Source organism: Chrysochloris asiatica, unplaced genomic scaffold (assembly GCF_000296735.1).
Source record: "Chrysochloris asiatica unplaced genomic scaffold, ChrAsi1.0 scaffold00075, whole genome shotgun sequence".
NCBI lineage: Eukaryota > Metazoa > Chordata > Mammalia > Afrosoricida > Chrysochloridae > Chrysochloris > Chrysochloris asiatica.
The window spans coordinates 13,924,966-13,941,614 of record NW_006408593.1 but is presented as its reverse complement, the minus strand read 5'-3'; the positions used below and the strand labels follow the sequence as shown (position 1 = coordinate 13,941,614).

At 40.4% G+C, this 16,649-nt stretch overlaps 1 protein-coding gene across 1 annotated transcript in view; it reads left to right on the top strand.

Annotated features, from left to right (window-relative positions):
- The window catches only part of NUP160 (nucleoporin 160kDa), a 76,077-nt gene extending 62,241 nt beyond the window's left edge, over positions 1–13,836 (top strand). The window contains exons 28-36 of the mRNA XM_006865107.1: positions 1,222–1,382; positions 2,905–2,965; positions 3,454–3,564; positions 3,731–3,854; positions 4,595–4,696; positions 6,144–6,285; positions 8,735–8,860; positions 10,693–10,797; positions 12,780–13,836. Coding sequence (XP_006865169.1) covers positions 1,222–1,382; positions 2,905–2,965; positions 3,454–3,564; positions 3,731–3,854; positions 4,595–4,696; positions 6,144–6,285; positions 8,735–8,860; positions 10,693–10,797; positions 12,780–12,869 — 1,022 coding nt within the window. The 3' untranslated portion in view covers positions 12,870–13,836. The remainder of the gene's footprint in view (positions 1–1,221; positions 1,383–2,904; positions 2,966–3,453; positions 3,565–3,730; positions 3,855–4,594; positions 4,697–6,143; positions 6,286–8,734; positions 8,861–10,692; positions 10,798–12,779) is intronic.
- Positions 13,837–16,649: the final 2,813 nt, after the last annotated feature.

Genomic DNA, 16,649 nt, shown 5'->3' with positions numbered 1-16,649 from the left:
ATTCCCCCAGCTGTGAGCCTTCCAACCTTCTAAGTATTCCTTTATATGTGGTTCAGAGTTCTGGGACCATCCCCTGAGCCTGCTTTGTTGGGTATTCTGTGTTGTTGGTGAAGCTCTCTGCTCTACGTCCACCCGATCCGCCATCTTGTTTGTTCCTTCAGGATACCCATTTTTAAGGGTACAATGTCATAAGTCCCAGAGCTTTTTATTAAGAGACAAGTGAGCATTATAGAACAGTGTTATAAGGATTTCATAGACGGAGACCTAAAAAATATCTTAGTGAAAAAATTTAAACTTTTGATAGGAAAGGTTTGGATTAGTGAAGAGAAATGGAGAGAAGGACATATTAGGTTCGTGGTGTATTAAAGTAATCAAGACAATTAATAAGAGCCTGTGATGAGGAGGTAACCGACCCTGGACAGGCCTTGAATGGAGGTTGACAGCCAATGGAATTGACAGTGATTGCAATAGGGAACATTTTTATGTTGTTGAGCAAGTGACAGCAGTGACGTATACTATTAGAATTAACACAGTGGAAGGTTCTTGTTAGATGTGAAGGCGAGGACACTGGATGTTTGTTGAGGCCATTTTAGAAAATACTGAGATTTGGGATGATAAATGTGTGGCTTTGGATGGTAGCGTAAAGAATTGACAAGAAAAATTAGATTTGAAAACTGAATGAAAGAGAGAGCTTAGTGACTGTGCAGGGCCAGAAAAACTCCTTATTACAAGCTAGGATTGCTCAGGTTGACTAGCATCACCTGATCACTCTGTTAGGCAAAGTTAGAACAGAGTTTGAAATAATAACAAATAAATACTGTCTTTAAATTATGCTGCATAAAATTAACTTGGAACTTTTGTTGTACTTCAGTAGTTTAAAGTCCAAGAGAAATATAGGTAATATTTCCTTTGTGTCTTTTGAATATTTTATTTGGAATCTAACAAGTAAAATTAGTTTCATTACCAAAGAAAAATCCTGGTGGCCTAGTATACAGCATCACAGCAACACGCAGCCAGCACAGTATGACAAACTGATGGGTGAGAAAGGTAGTATTTAAAGTCAAAAGGAATGTTTTATGTCTTTTGTTTGTGTGGTTTTATTTATTTAATTGCAATTTTTCCTTTAAATTTTAGTCTTTGATAACTGTAGCATTCTCTGTGTGTATCTCTAAAGAAACACATTTTTAAAATTCTAATGTCTAATTTATTATTGCCTCTCAGCTGGGACAGTGATGTTTGAGTACGGGATGCGTCTTGGCAGAGAGGTTCGAACTCTCCGGGGACTTGAGAAGCAAGGCAATTGTTATCTGGCTGCTATTAACTGTTTACGACTGATTCGACCAGAATACGCGTGGATAGTGCAGCCAGCATCTGGTGCCGTGGTATGGAAAATTTCCCAACCTGGAATTTGGGGATCGTTTAATATTCTTGATTTGGTCTCTTCAGTTACCTCAAATTACTTGATTTTTCTTCATGCCTGTAACATTTCTAGTGGGATGTTTGTGAACTTCATGTATTTTGAACCCGTGTTTGTATGTCCATGAGCCCTGCTGAAAGAGTAAGCTAAGCTTTGGGCTGCTGGCCACAAACCCACCAGCTGCTCCGCGGGAGGATGAGGCTCCCTGCGCTCATAAAGACTTACAGCCTCAGAAACCCCAGCGAGCACCTGTACTCTGGCCTACAAGGTTGCTATGAGTTGGAATCAACAGTGAGTTTTTGTTACATACCAGTTCCCTTTTGGTTCCCAAACTCAGAATATGTTGCTGAGTGGTTTTGGAGTTAGTCTTGATTGACTTTGGACTAGTCACTTAGTCTTCCTCTTAACATAAAATAGAGATGACAATACCATCCAGCTAATGGGATTGTTTGGAGGAGGAAATGAGGTGATTTGTGTAAATTAGTTAGAACAGTATCACTGCCTGGCCTACAGAAAAAAACCAAAAGTAAACCAGTTGTCATTGGGTCGGTTCTGACCACGTGTGTGTCAGTAGAACTGTGCTTCGCAGGGTTTTCAGTGGATGATTTTTCATGAGTAGATCCCACTCATGGTGCCGTGTGTGTGTCAGAGTAGAACTGTTCCTCACAGGATTCTCAGTGGTGCATTTTCAGAAGATCAGAAGGCCTTTCTTCTCAGGGACTTCTGGATGGACTCGAAACTGCAACGTTTTGGATAACAGCTGAGCATTTACCCATTTTCAGCACCCAGGGACTGGTATACAGAAAGGGCTCAAGAAGTGGTAGCTACTTTTAGTTCAGTCGTGTTTGTTAGTCTGTAATTGTTTTAAAGGCATATACTTCGTGTTTTTCTGGTAATGCTGATTGGATCATGGGATCATATGTACCCACTTACATTCTGTGGTGCTGTTAAATAAGTGCTGTCGAGTCACTTCTAATTCATAGTGACCCTGTATAGGGTTTCTGAGGAGTGGTTGATGGATTTAAACCACCAGACTTGGATAGCAATCCAGTGCTTTTCCTGTTGTATCATTTCAGCATTTATTAGCCTATTGCTCGAAGTAATGGGTGGAGAATATAACTGTGGAACCAAGAAAACCCAGGTAGTCTATAGAGATAAATCCATGCCTGTGGATTCCTTAACTTTTTAGAGACTTATGTACATCTGATGCCTAAAGTAGCTTTGTAAAAAGAGCTATATTCCTTAAAATAAAAATAATCTATATTGGAAGAATTTAAGTATGAAAACTCTGAATAACAGTTAGGGAGATCAAAATATAATTCTAATTTTCACATTGTAGAGGATTGCAATCAATGTCATGAAACAAAATGTGTATGAATTACTGAATGGTAAACTAGTTTGTTCTGTGAACTTTTACCCCAACCTGCCCCCACCCCAAATTTTAAATTCTAATTTTCACAGTTGAATCCCTTGCTTTGTCTTGCCAGTATGATCGCCCTGGCGCATCCCCAAAGAGGAATCACGATGGAGAGTGTACAGCTCCTCCAAGTGAGTTGGGCCTTAAACTGAACCGAGTGTGTATTTGTGTTGTATTTAAATGGGCTTAGTGCCAGACTTTGTATATCATCAAGGAGATATGGTGTCCTTCCACAAAGGGTGTAGGCTCTAGAGGGGGCATAACCTACCTGGCTTCTAATTCTACCTCTCTGATCTTAGACACGTTCCTTTCTTCCTGACAGAGATCACTGTATTTTACAGTTGTCAGAATTAAATAAAAACTCATGTGAAGTTGCAGCTGTTGCTATGGAAATACTTTGCATGTGACTCAACTCTGCAGACTAACAACTGCTGGTAAAGCAGAGACCTCGCTTCACTTTTGCATTAGCTTTCAGTGAGCCCCTTGTTTTCTCTTCCGCTTCATGCCTTTTTAAATAAATTTAATGTCAATGTCTAGTGGAAGTAGGAACATTGAGTTTATCTAACTATCACTTCCTTTGTACTTTTGGGATTGAAAATATTTTTTCTTTGATGTCTAGCAAATCGGCAAATTGAAATCCTGGAATTGGAAGATCTGGAGAAGGAGTGTTCCTTGGCTCGAATCCGCCTCACTTTGGCTCAGCATGACTCATCAGCGGTTGCAGTTGCAGGTAGGAATCCAGCCGTTAGAGCTGTCAGTCAGTACCAAAAGCACATTTTAGAACCAAGCTGTGGATATGCTATGTATTCTCAGAGATATTCCTCAGCAAGCTAAGTCTTCAGACACACTTGAGTATTTTCTGTTGGTGGCTGAGTAATGTTTTTGCATCTCCACAGGAAGTTCATCAGCGGAGGAGATGGTTACCCTCTTGGTTCAGGCTGGCCTCTTTGACACTGCCATATCACTCTGTCAGACTTTCAAGCTTCCCTTAACGCCAGTCTTTGAGGGACTTGCTTTCAGGTAGATAAGAGATTATGATTTTACAGATTGTGGATGCAATAACATGTACCTTTGTTGTCTGTAACTCTTGTGCATTGTTTGTTGTATAAAATCTTTTTATAATCTTAATTTTCTAACATGAAGCTATTCTACTATTGCTTACTGTGAAGCAGTCGTCACAAGCCAGTAATCTGTGAGCTGTTTGAGGTTTAAAGAAATGCTCTGTTTAATCCACACAACAACTTTAAATTCTTTTTTACTCTAAGTGATGGTGATGAAAATTAGGGTGATTTTACATTTTTTTAAAATCTAGATTTATCGCTTCTATTGAGAAATCAGAGGGTATAGTATCCATAGGTTCACAGTCCCATCCAACAGGTAACTTGGGTCAAAGGGTGGTATCCATTTTAGACAAGGCTTATCTGCTCTTCAGTCCCTTAGGAAACCTGCCAGCCCTGTAAGCGTTATGAAAAAGTGCTTCTTATTTCATTGACCTAATGCTTAGTTGTTAGTCAGGTGGCCTATGAATTGGAAATCCTTTTAAACTTCCAGAACTTTGCATCAGTAGTTTTCACTCAGTAGTAAATTATCTCCTAACACTTACTCAGACTTCCTGGGTCGTCCAGTTGTGTGGCTCTGAGGAGATGAATTCAGCAAAAGACTAGAACTGAAGCTGTCATCTTAGCTCTCTATTTTAGTAGCAAAGTGATGTGGTGCTTTTAAACCATTGGTTTGAATGTATGGAACCATTTTTCTCGCAGATGCATCAAATTACAGTTTGGCGGCGAAGCAGCACAAGCGGAAGCCTGGACCTGGCTCGCAGCCAATCAGCTCTCATCGGTCATCACCACCAAGGAGTCTAGGTACAACCCTGCGCCTTCCCATCTCAAAGCTGTAGCTCTTTTTCATTGACTATCTGTCATTTTCTTTCCATTCCATTTTCTGCCAGCTTTTTGAAGCCCCCTTGTATTGTCAAACAAAGATCATTTCACTCTTCTTTGCTAAGTTTTTGTTGGGACTGACGGGTTTTATAATTAATGAGATGCCATGTAATTATTGTCCAAACCAGGACAGCTTGGATTATGAAATATCTCCCAACCTCCTTTACCATATTCCCCTCCTCAAAGATTGTATCATCAAGAGAAGGTAGTCTTCCAGACAGAAATCAGTATTTTATTTGGTTTCAGGATACACTGCTCCTCCCCCACCTCCATTTCTTCCATTGAGTTGTCACTGTGTGGTAATCATCAGCGTCCTCTGATTGCTCATCTTTGGCTACCACCTAGCAGTCTGTCACCCACCAACTTCCATCTCTATCATAGCATCTTCAGGCTGTATTTCTCCCTCCACTTCTCTCACACACTCACTCCGCGTCTGCTGACACAAACTGCTCTGACAGCTCTTCCCGTAACCTTCCCATTCTTGACGTGCATTTGCAGTTTGTATAATACTGCTGATATTTCAGAGCTGTAGGATTTTAGAATATGGAAGTCTTTTAACCTTAGTTTTCAACTACAAATTAGCACAGTAGATCATTAAAATGCAGATTAGGAGACATCAACCTAGTCTTCTAAATCAAAATTCTACTTGGCTCTAATGTTCATTCAGAAGTAGAAACCAGTGATTTGTGTCTGTTCCTTGTTTTGGAAATCCAGAAACAAAAAATTAAGTGAATTGTGTAGTTAAACATATGGTCAGTGACAGAGAAATTCCAGGCACTAATTTCAACTACTACGTAGTTCCTGACTTAGGATGGCATTCTGTTACGATGTAAGTCCAATCCTATACTGCTACTTCTTTTTTTGTTGTTGTTTAGATTTCATTATTAGTATCTTTACCATTCTGGTCTTTGTCTTTGGGAATTGGAAACGCTACATATACACTTGAGATGTGATGACATCAGCAAACTACACACTGCAACCTTGTATCAAGTACATAAGATATAAAAACCAAAAAACAGGTGGTTATAAGTGTGGTTATTATAACTTGATTATACTGCAAGTCAGGAACTATCTGTATTTCCATAAGTCATAATAGACCTAGTAATGATTTAATTGTATTATCAATCCAATTGTGAGCATCTAAAAAATTTTTTTTGTAAATTCTTGCTTTGAATGGTACATGTGGCGCTGTAGGATCATCACTGAACTGTGAACCACAAGGTTGGCAGTTCAAACCCACAAGCTGCTCCTTGGAAATCATATACAGGGTTCCTCTGAGTCGGAACCAACTTGATGGCACCTAGCAACCACAACAAATAAATATTTATTAAGAATCTGATACTCATTCATACCTTTTGTTTTTATCCAGTGCCACTGATGAAGCATGGAGACTATTATCAGCTTATCTGGAAAGGCACAAAGTCCAGAATAACTTGTATCACCAATGTGTAATCAACAAGCTCTTGTCTCATGGAGTGCCTCTGCCTAATTGGCTTGTAAACAGTTACAAGGTATGTGGTACGTTGGAGAGTATGAGTCTGGTCTTTATCATTCTGAATAATTTCATGAGATGATTAAAAGAAAAAAATAGATAATCTATGGGAGTATACTGATTTATATGCTTTGGGCACCTTTTCAAATATGAAGAACAGTTTAATTCCATACCTGGTATTGGAGATTCAGATTTAAAGTTCCTCAGGTTAGTAATAATACCTGCTTGTATGCTCACTGAATGAGTTTGTAATTAAAACAATGAGTATACTTACAATATATATATATGTCTGAATGAATATTACTGAAAAAATTCACAGGACTCAATGAAGTAGTTAAAATACTACAACAGTGTTTCTGAAAGTCCATTTTTGTAAAAATAATAATAGATGAATCACCTGCATCAGAATTATTGGAGTGGTGGGATTGCTCAAAATAATTGATTACTGAGCTTCACCCCAGACATATGGGATCAAACTGCCTGGGAGGTATGAACTAGGTGTCTGCATTTTAATAGCTCCCTAGTGTAATATTTTTTCATGGTTCAGGAGCTAGAAGTTTGAATTCGGAGCACAGGCTCTAGGGGAGGACTTTAAGATCTTTGTCTCTCAAGCTTTTGCTTCCTGGTTTCTTGGAGTTCTCCATGTGCTTGGCATCTATCTTACCCCATCCCTCCTCTGATCACTTGTTGACTTCATGTATATCTTGTATATCTGCAAAGAAATGGACTCAAGATACACCCTACACTAACCTGTCTCATTAACATGACAAAGACAGTCCATTCCTAAATGTGATTGTAACCACAGGTATAGAGGTTAGGGTTTACAACATGTATTTGTTGAGGACACAGCTCAGTCCTTGACACTTAGCATGCTTGAGTCCATTTTTGTGGCCTGTGTGCCTTTAACCTAGGTGACTCATCCTCCAGCACTGTGTCACACCATTCTGTGTTCCATGGCATATTCATGGCTAATTTTTGAAGTGGCTTTCTACTCAGTCTGGAAGCTCCACTGAAAGCTGTGTGCCGTGGATGAAACAGCTGATATTTTTTTAACTTGATGGCATAGATTCCAGCATCATAGTAATAACTCAAGGCAAAATGGTATCATCAGCTAACAGACAGGTGGTGGTGGAATTCCCTCTTAGACGTAGTTTTCAATAAATTTGGAGTTCTCTTTGAACTAAATAAAATAGGTAAATTCTGCTCTAACTTTATTATGTGTAGGCCTCTAAAACAAAAACCATTCAAACTTTTTTTAAATCATAACCTATACTAAGAAAGGGAGCTCTGTTGGATAAGCACTGGACTGTGAACACGGTTGACGGTTCAATTCCACCAGTTGCTCTGTGGGAAAAAGATGGCGCTTTCTGCTCCCACAAAGATTTGCAGTCTTAGAAGCCCTATACAGGGTGATTATGAGTCTGAGCCGACTTGACAGCACTTAACAACAACAACAGTGTAATTTTTATACACACTTAAGTTTCAGGGCTATTTCACCTGACTCACGTAGGGGAGCTTTGTGAAAATCGTGATGTTAAAGCCTTAACCTATCCCTGACCTACTCAATTCAAATTTGGGAGAGAGGTGGGTTCTAAAGTGTCACAGGTGATTCGAATGCACGTGATTATTAAGAACCTCTTGCTTGGTAAAGTAGAGTCGTCAACAAGAGGAAGCCCCTCAAGGAGGTGGATTGACACAGTGGCTGCAGCTGGGACTCAACCCCGACTGCTAGTGTGAGAACGGCACCAGAACCATGCTGTGTTTTCTTCTGTTGAACATAAGAGTTGCTCGGTGTCAGAGCCTGCTTGATGGCACCTTAGCAATAAGTGAAGAGAGTTTAGAAAGAAAAGCATGTGGCAGTACCCTGGTGAGCATAGATAGAAGGGGAGCATCCAGAGCAAGCCTGGGCGGCGTCTCCTCCTGTGCTGCATTGTAGGTCTGTGTGAGGCGAAACCAACTTGACAGCACCTAACAACATTCAAAACTCAAAGTCCAGGCAGTTTTTTTTAATATGTAGAGTAGCTGATACGGGTAAGATTGTGATCAAATCAGAATATGGAAAGCATATTCTGTATACTTTATTAATGAGCCTACGTAATAGAACCCTTCTATACTTCACTTTTCGTTAGTATATTTCTGCGAAATAATGTGAATACATTATGTATTTAGTTCTCAGCATTACTGGAAAGCCTTACTGGCTTTTACATGTGGAAACTGATGTAGAGAGAAGTTAAATTTTGCTTTAAACACACAACAGGAAGAAGGCCTGTTAACACATAAGGCCTTAAAAGGTGCCCAAGGCTCTTGGAAACCAACCATTATTCCAAAATGTAATGCCTAAACTAAATGCTCACTTAGTTAAACAGTGAGAAACGAAAACACCAGGGGTTCAGACACTCAGCATCCTTGGTCAGTGCGTAGGTAAGATGTAAATAGATAGATGTTCATAGTCGCTTGACTTTTTACAGAAAATTGATGCTGCTGAGTTGCTCCGTCTGTACTTGAACTATGATCTTTTGGAAGAAGCTGTGGATTTGGTTTCAGAATATGTGGACGCTGTATTGGGAAAAGGACATCAGTACTTTGGAATTGAGGTAGGAAGTCCAGATATTTCTTTTTAATTGTGTACTATCACATTGAGTAAGGTTAAGAATCTGAAAGTAGATTACAACATGGGTTAGTAGATTTAACCTTTGTATGTGGGGAGTCCTGGTGTGGCACTGTGGGTTAATGCGCTGGACTGCAAAGCCAATTTGAACTGCAAGGTCAGTGGTTCAAGTTCACCAGCTGCTCCTCAGAAACCCTCCACAGGGTCGCTGTGCGTCAGAACCAACTGGACGGAAACTTAACAATAAAAACATTTGTATGTGGAATCCTCGGTGCTGTGGGTTAATGCATTGGACTGCAAAATCAGTTTGAACTGCAAGGTCTGTGGTTCAAGCTCACCAGCTGCTCCTTGGAAACCCAGTGCAGGGTCACTGTAGTTTGGAACCAACTCAACAGTACTTATCAATAAGAACATTTGTATTTACACAACTTGTTTTCTCCAAGATCAGATTCTTGATAGTCTAGGAGCCTCCGATTTCTATACAACAGGAATGTACATCACTTTCTCCACCAATTGAAGTCGGGTTAGTTAGGGTTTAGAAGAAGTGGTAGATGAGAATAAAATGGTATCTGTTGAACGTTTTCTCATTTTATCTTTATAGCAGTCTCTGAATTATTGTATTTTAACCCTGGTTTTTTTTAACTCATGAGGAAACTGAGGCCCAAAGGCTAAGTTGCCAGAGCTCACACAGATAACAAATAGAAGAGCATGGTTAAATTGTAGATCTAGCTAGCTAGCTAGGAGCCTTGCCTCTTAATCTCTTAGGTAAGTATTCAGAACCTCCAGAGTTAAGGTTTACTCTTTCCAGGTACAGGCACTTCCTGGGTTACAGACATCTCACTAATGGATAAGTCCCATTTGCCCTTGAAGCAGGGCTTTGAACCAGTTCTGTTGTAGTTAATGAAATGAAACAGGGACAGAGCTGAATTTTTACTATTTGGGTGAATCATCACGGAAACCGGAATGAAAATACTACCATTCAGAACCCTAGAGCGGAGGGAGACTTGGAAACCTGAATGAAAATACTACCATTCAGAACCCTAGAGCGGAGGGAGACTTGGAAACCGGAATGAAAATACTACCATTCAGAACCCTAGAGCGGAGGGAGACTTGGAGGAGATATGCTGAGGTCTCACGGGAGCCAGGTGCGTGACCAGAGGTTACTGCCAGGGCCCAGAGAGCTACACAATGGCCTAGCCAGCACCACCTTCAGTCTCAGCTCAAATCGATTTTATAGTTTTGTAAATTTGTGAAGCAATTGAACCAACCCTTACTCGCAACAAATTCTCTATCAAGTCACCTTCCTTGTTTCGCATGCAGCTTTTAAAATCATTAGAAAGACTGTGAGCCTTTTCTTGATCTAAAGTCAGCCTAAATGAGAACCATGTGCACCTGTCCCAACTTAACTACAACTTAAAGGCCCACTTAGTAATGGATCTTGTTTGTAGTTTGGGAACTGCCTCTAATTTGAATGTGAATTTCAGACTAGAAGTTGTATCACTCTTCAGCAATTCAGAGGAGAGTTTTGTTGCACCTGGGTATCAGTAACGGACCTCAGTGCTGCTTTAAGATAAGGATACAGCAGAATTTAGGAATAGATTCAATTTTGACTTAAAAAGGACATTTAAAAAGAGAAAGAAATGGGGAAGAAAGTTCTCTTGTATGTGTGTGCATATATGAGCAGTTTCTTAGTGTCAAACAGAAGAATCAGAAAGTAAAGTATTTTATGTTATAGAAACCTAAGAAGCAACTAACTACCTAGGAGAAATGGTACACTGTTCAGATTTTTCCCAAATAATCCACATTTTCTCCTTTTAGTTTCCACTCTCTGCAACAGCCCCAATGGTGTGGCTCCCATATTCCTCAATCGATCAGCTTCTCCAAGCTCTGGGAGAGAATAGTGCCAATAGTCACAACATCGCAGTAAGTAAATCTTTTCCTGGGGCGTCTTCCGTCAGCACTTGCACTTTCAGTTACACTGTACAGCTCGCTCTTCAGTTCTCAGGACTTGAAGGGAAGGAGAAAACCCATTTAGTGCCCTAGGCGTGCTGCACCAGTCCCTTTGTACATAAAGCAACTTAGTCATTTATTCCCCAAAGCCAGTGAGGTCTCGTGTACTAATTGCACAGAGACCAGTGTCCTGCAAGCCATTCTTCAGTCCACAGTGTAGTACGACAGACACTGCAGGGTGGGAAGACAGTTGAAATGCAGTATGATAGATTACCATCCATCAAGTGAGCATACACAGCCACACAGCCCACCACACAGTCGTCAGCTACTACTGTGAAGAAAAAAAGTGATTTATTGTAGTGATGACTTCTTTATCAGTTAGGCCGAAGTAGAATGTCTCCTGGGTCTACTAGTAGACAAACCACTAGTAGTTTGTATTCCTGCAAAACCATGGAAGGGCTGTGCATGAATTCTGCTGACTTCACAAGGGGGAAAGAGAATTAAACTCAAAATCAGCCCAAGGTACATTCCTATGAAATGGAGGTCAGATATGCCTCCCCACTACAACCTTCTTTACCCTATTCTGACACCAGCCATCTCCCACAGCACCCTCTACGTCACATCTGGGTCTGTACTCCATGACAGAGGCACACAGAGCTCACAACAGTCCTCGTGATTATGGGATTTATTAGGGTACAGCTCAGCATTAAACAACTCAGGATGCAGCAGTTGTCCAGTCAGGAATGCCTCTTCTCTGCCATACTGCAGACACACCTCACTCTGGTCTTTGGCCTCTCAGCCATGTGGCCCCTTGGCCTCTGCCGTGCTCAGGCACATGTTACAAAGCTCTTTGGCCAGTCTGTGAATGCCTAAAGGGCACATTCTACAAGCCAGTCTCCTGCCCATAAGTACTCAGCTTTCCTGGGTCCGTGGACCTAGCACCCTCAGCTGCTCTGTCTCTCCATGTCACTGCTCTCTCTCCTTTTCTAGGTAGGGATCTCACACTCCACTCATGCACTTGCTTCTTGATGGTCCTGAGATTGACTGCTCCTGCTTCTAAGCTAGTTCCTTTTAAACCTAGCTCGATGGCAGAACTAACCTGCCCAGTCACTTAGTGGGAGTTAAGACTTTGCACAGAAAAGCCACATCAAGTAAATTCAGTTACCACATTTCCAAACTGTGAGGCAAGAAGAAAAAAGGAAGACAGCCACAAAAATTTGTTCCTACTGATTGGGTCTACCAAGTGAGTTTAAGGAAAAGGTTAAATAATTTTAAATATCTAAACTATTAGCCCAAGGAGCCCTGGGTAGCATAGCTGGGCTGCAAACCACAAGGTCAGCAGTTCAAATATAGCAGCCACTCCATGAGAGTAAGATGAGACTTTCTGTTCACATAACGATTTACAGCCTTGAAAACACTCTACAGCGTCACTATGAACTGGGACCAACTCCACAGTGTGCAGCCACCAGCACCACCAAACTATTAGCCCTGTACTTCACTTGGCAGCTAATGCCTGGTTAAATCCAATGAAGCCTCCCCGGTTCTGGAAAACGCTATCAATGCTTTTATTAAAAACACTAATGCAAGCTGTATATTTAAAGAAAATTCCTTAGGAAATCCAGTTGTATCTGTAGAGTCACAGACCAGACTCTGCTTACCCACTGACGTCCAGTCAGTTCCCACTCCTAGATAGCCTGTAGGACAGAGAAGAACCGCTCCACGCTGTGAATCTCCAGACCCTGGCTGACACATCTCTAACCACCGACCTTTTAGTTAGCGCAGCCTAGCTCTAAACCACTGCACCCCTAGGCCCCTTCAGACTCTATATAATGTGATTAAATGAAGCAAAGTGCCTAACATCTTTATTGGAGTCTAGTTGGTGAATTCAAAGAGAACAATTCATCTTTTCTTGTCCTTGAGCTCTTCTGTGATGATTTCCTTTCTTTCTCTTACAGTTGTCTCAGAAAATACTTGACAAATTGGAGGACTACCAGCAAACAGTTGATAAGGCAACACGGGATTTATTGTATCGTCGGAAATTGTGACACTGATTGTTACCTAGCCTTTGTAACCACTTGGTGCCTCTTAGGGCTTAAGACTTCACCCTACAGGAACCCAGTTCTTGAGGCTGAGTTTTCTAAATGTAAATAACAGTAGACAACATTCAAGACTGCTTTCTGCACAAAGTAGGAAAACAGCCGTGAGTCCGAGGGCCCTGTGCTTGCTGGTGGTGCTAACACACAATTTCTGGTTTTCAACCTTGATCTCAAACAGCTGCTTTTGTATATTATTCACAAGCTTTTTTAGAGTTTATATTTTTTTAAACTACTGAAGACATCTTTATCTGCAAATTAAAACCCACCGTCATTTTCCAGAATACCTGATGGTTGTTGGTTTGTTATAGCTAACTACCAAAAGCAGTCACTGCAACTCTTTTCATTCTCCCCGATCACTTTTTGTATTTCGATGGAATTATTTTGGTCCAGAACTGACATGTATTTTCTGTATTGCAAACAGGCTGATGATTTTGCGTACTCTTTTCGTTATTTATTGTGGATTTTTGTATGACCTCCAATAAAAATTAATTAATCTGGCTAGATGATGACCAGCTGTTTAAAAGAGGATATTTTATTTAAATTTGATTTTGAGGCAAGTAAATTCTAAGAAAAAATTGGAAAACCATCATTTATAAAAGCAACAGATTTTCAATGTAAATGGTTACTTTTTATAATTTATGACATCAAGCTGGACTTGATCAAATAGTCTAATAATATACTGGACCAAAATAGAAGCCTTCCTGGTCAGAGTCAGAAGCATTCATGCCCACAAATTTTGGGTTGAGTGGAAAATAGTAAAATCTACTTGCATTTTAGTCTGTATATTAAAATTTATCTTGTAAAAAAATGATCTGCATACTGATTGCTTGTGTGTCCTTTGATACTCTTAATTTTTTCTTTAACCTTTAGTTTTGATGATGTTATTAAGACCATGTTTATATATTTAAAATAACAATGAATTTCACCCCAGTACTCTTTTTGGTAAGGAGCCCTGGTAGTGTATGTAGCAGGTTATAAGTTGGGTTGCTAACCACAAGGTCACCAATTCGAATTCACTAGTGGCTCCTTGGGAAAACAATAAGGCTGGCTGCTCCTGTAGAGATTTACCAGCTCGGGAACCTATACAAAGTTGCTATGAGTCAAAACTACCTCAACACCACCACCACTCTTATTGGTAGGTATTGAGTTATGTGTTCCTTTTCATTTAAGCTCTGCCCATACTAATAGATGGAGTTTTGTACAATTAAGGACTGGGAGAGCCCTTGCCCTCCCAACTCTAAAACCATCGCTTCCACAAATAGTATCTATAAAACACGTCTGACATAATGACCTACATATACAGAAAGAGCCAAAAGAAAAGTTTCACAAAATTTGTATACTCATTATATATCCTGTAATCCTGTGTGGTCTGTAGGTTAATGTGCCAGACTGCAGAGCCATTTAAACTGCAAAGTTGGCGGTTCAAGCCCACCAGGTGCTCCTCAGAAACCCTATACTGGATCGCTATGGGTCGGACCCAACTTGACAACACTTAACATTATATATATTTCCTGCTGTTTTCATGAGAGACTACTGGTTCTAACCAATAGGCTTTGAAACGTTAAACTGCCCCTTAGACTGGAGCCAACCCAGTTCTGTCCAACTGCATCTGCTTCCCAGACAAAGCACTTCCTTCCACTGAAGCTAGCTGCTTTGGGTCATTTTATTTGAAGGACTGTGTGGTATTTTCATAATATATAACAGCATCATTATTGCTTATTTTCAAACTCTGAGAATTTTCAAATCACAAAGTGATATTTTTAAAAGGACTCCTTCAATGAATTGCAGGGTCTGGGGGCTCAGGGTCATAGTCTCAAGGGATGGGGTGTGGTAGTGTGCTGTGGAGTCAGTTCTGACTCATAGTAACCCTGTATAGGGTTTCCAAGGCTGTAAATCTTTACGGGAGCAGAAAGCATCATCTTTCTCCTGTGGAATGGCTGGTAGGTTTTGAACTGCTGACCTTGAGGTTAGCAGCCCAACTCGTAACCACTATGCTACCAGAGCACCATGGTTAATTGATACAACATAGTCCACAAAGATAATGTTCTGTGTATCCTACTTTTGCAAGTAGAGACTGGGATCTTAAAAACTCATGAGCAGACATCTAAGATAACAACTATTGGTCTCGCTGTGTACAGAGGAAAGAAGAGTGATGAAAATTGCAGATACTTGAAAAATGTTAGCCCAGTGGACTAATGGAAACCATGAACATAAGTCTCCATGATTGAGACCAAAAGAACTAGATGATGCCCAACTCCCAACTGTTCTATAAGGGATCACGTTAGAAGGTCCTGAAGAGAGTGGAAGAAACTGTGAAACAAAACAAAGTTATTTAAAAAAAAAAAAAAAAAAAAGATTTACTAACCAGAAAGAAACTAGAAAAACCTGACACTATATCCCTGAAGTCAACTTTCAGGTCTAGAACTGAACTCACCTTTGTGACTCAAGTTTCAGCCAAGTAGTAGATAGGTTTATAGTGGGGGCAACAATGCTAGTGAGGTATGCACACCTTGGAATGGTGTGCCATTCAAGATAAAAGGGCAGTACTTACCCACAAAATTCAGCTTGGCTGGAAAATAAGGTTGGATGAAAATAGGAATCACAGGAAGTAGAGTTAATGATATTACACTAACAAAATCATTAAAATGAAATACATGATTTGTTAAATGTAAAACTGATGATCTGCTGTATAAACCTTGACTCAATTCACTTTAAAAAGTTAAAGAAAAAATCCACCATCGAAAAACCTATGCAACAGTTCTACTCTGACACCATGAATCAAAATTGACAGCAAATCATATCTTGGATAATATTAAAAATGTACTGTTACATTTTGTGAGACTCAAGCAGATAAAAGCCAATAGGGCTCACTCCCTTTTAGGCATTAGATACATAGTTGCCTCTGAGTCAATTCTGACTCTTGGCAGCCTTATATACAACAAAAGAAAGCAAAGTCCTAGCAGACATCATTCCTCAATGGCCCTCTACTTCATCAAACTAGTTATCCACCTCCAGCAATTAATCTCATGGGAGAAACGGTCTACTCAGTAAACCTGCTGCAAAAGACCTAACTAAGGTGCACCTGACCCAGTACATGCTATTTTCAGTCACCTAGCATAGTGGTTATGAATCAGGCTGTGAACCTCAAGGTCAGCAATTCAAAACTACCAGCTGTTCCACAGGAGAAAAATGAGGCTTTCTGCTTCCCTAAAGATTTACAGCCTTGGAAACCCTGTGCAGGGTCGCTATAAGTTGGAACCGACTTCATGGCACCTAACCACCACCACCACCAGTGAATAAGGGAAATCAAAGGAGAATTGATGCCTTTAAATTACGGTGTTAGCAGAGAATATTAAGAATATGGACCACCAGAATAACAGACAAATCTTTGTTGGAATAAGTGCAGCCAGATTACTCTTGAGAAGCTGCAATGGCAAGACTTAATGTCACTCACTTTGCACCAGTCCCTGGAGAAGAACTCAGACTTGGTGAAATAGTGAGAAAGAGGAAGGCCTTCAGTGAGACACAGTGGCACAATGACTTCAACACTGGACTCCACCAGCTGTGGTCGTGGAGATGGCGCAGGACTGGGCAGCTGGTGGCATTAGGGTTGATGTCACCCCACTGCCGTGGCCCTTCTTCCATACCAGACCATACAGAATCCTTACTAATGTTGCTTACTATCAAATTCAATCATGAAACAATGTGATCAAGTTGGAACTTACTTTG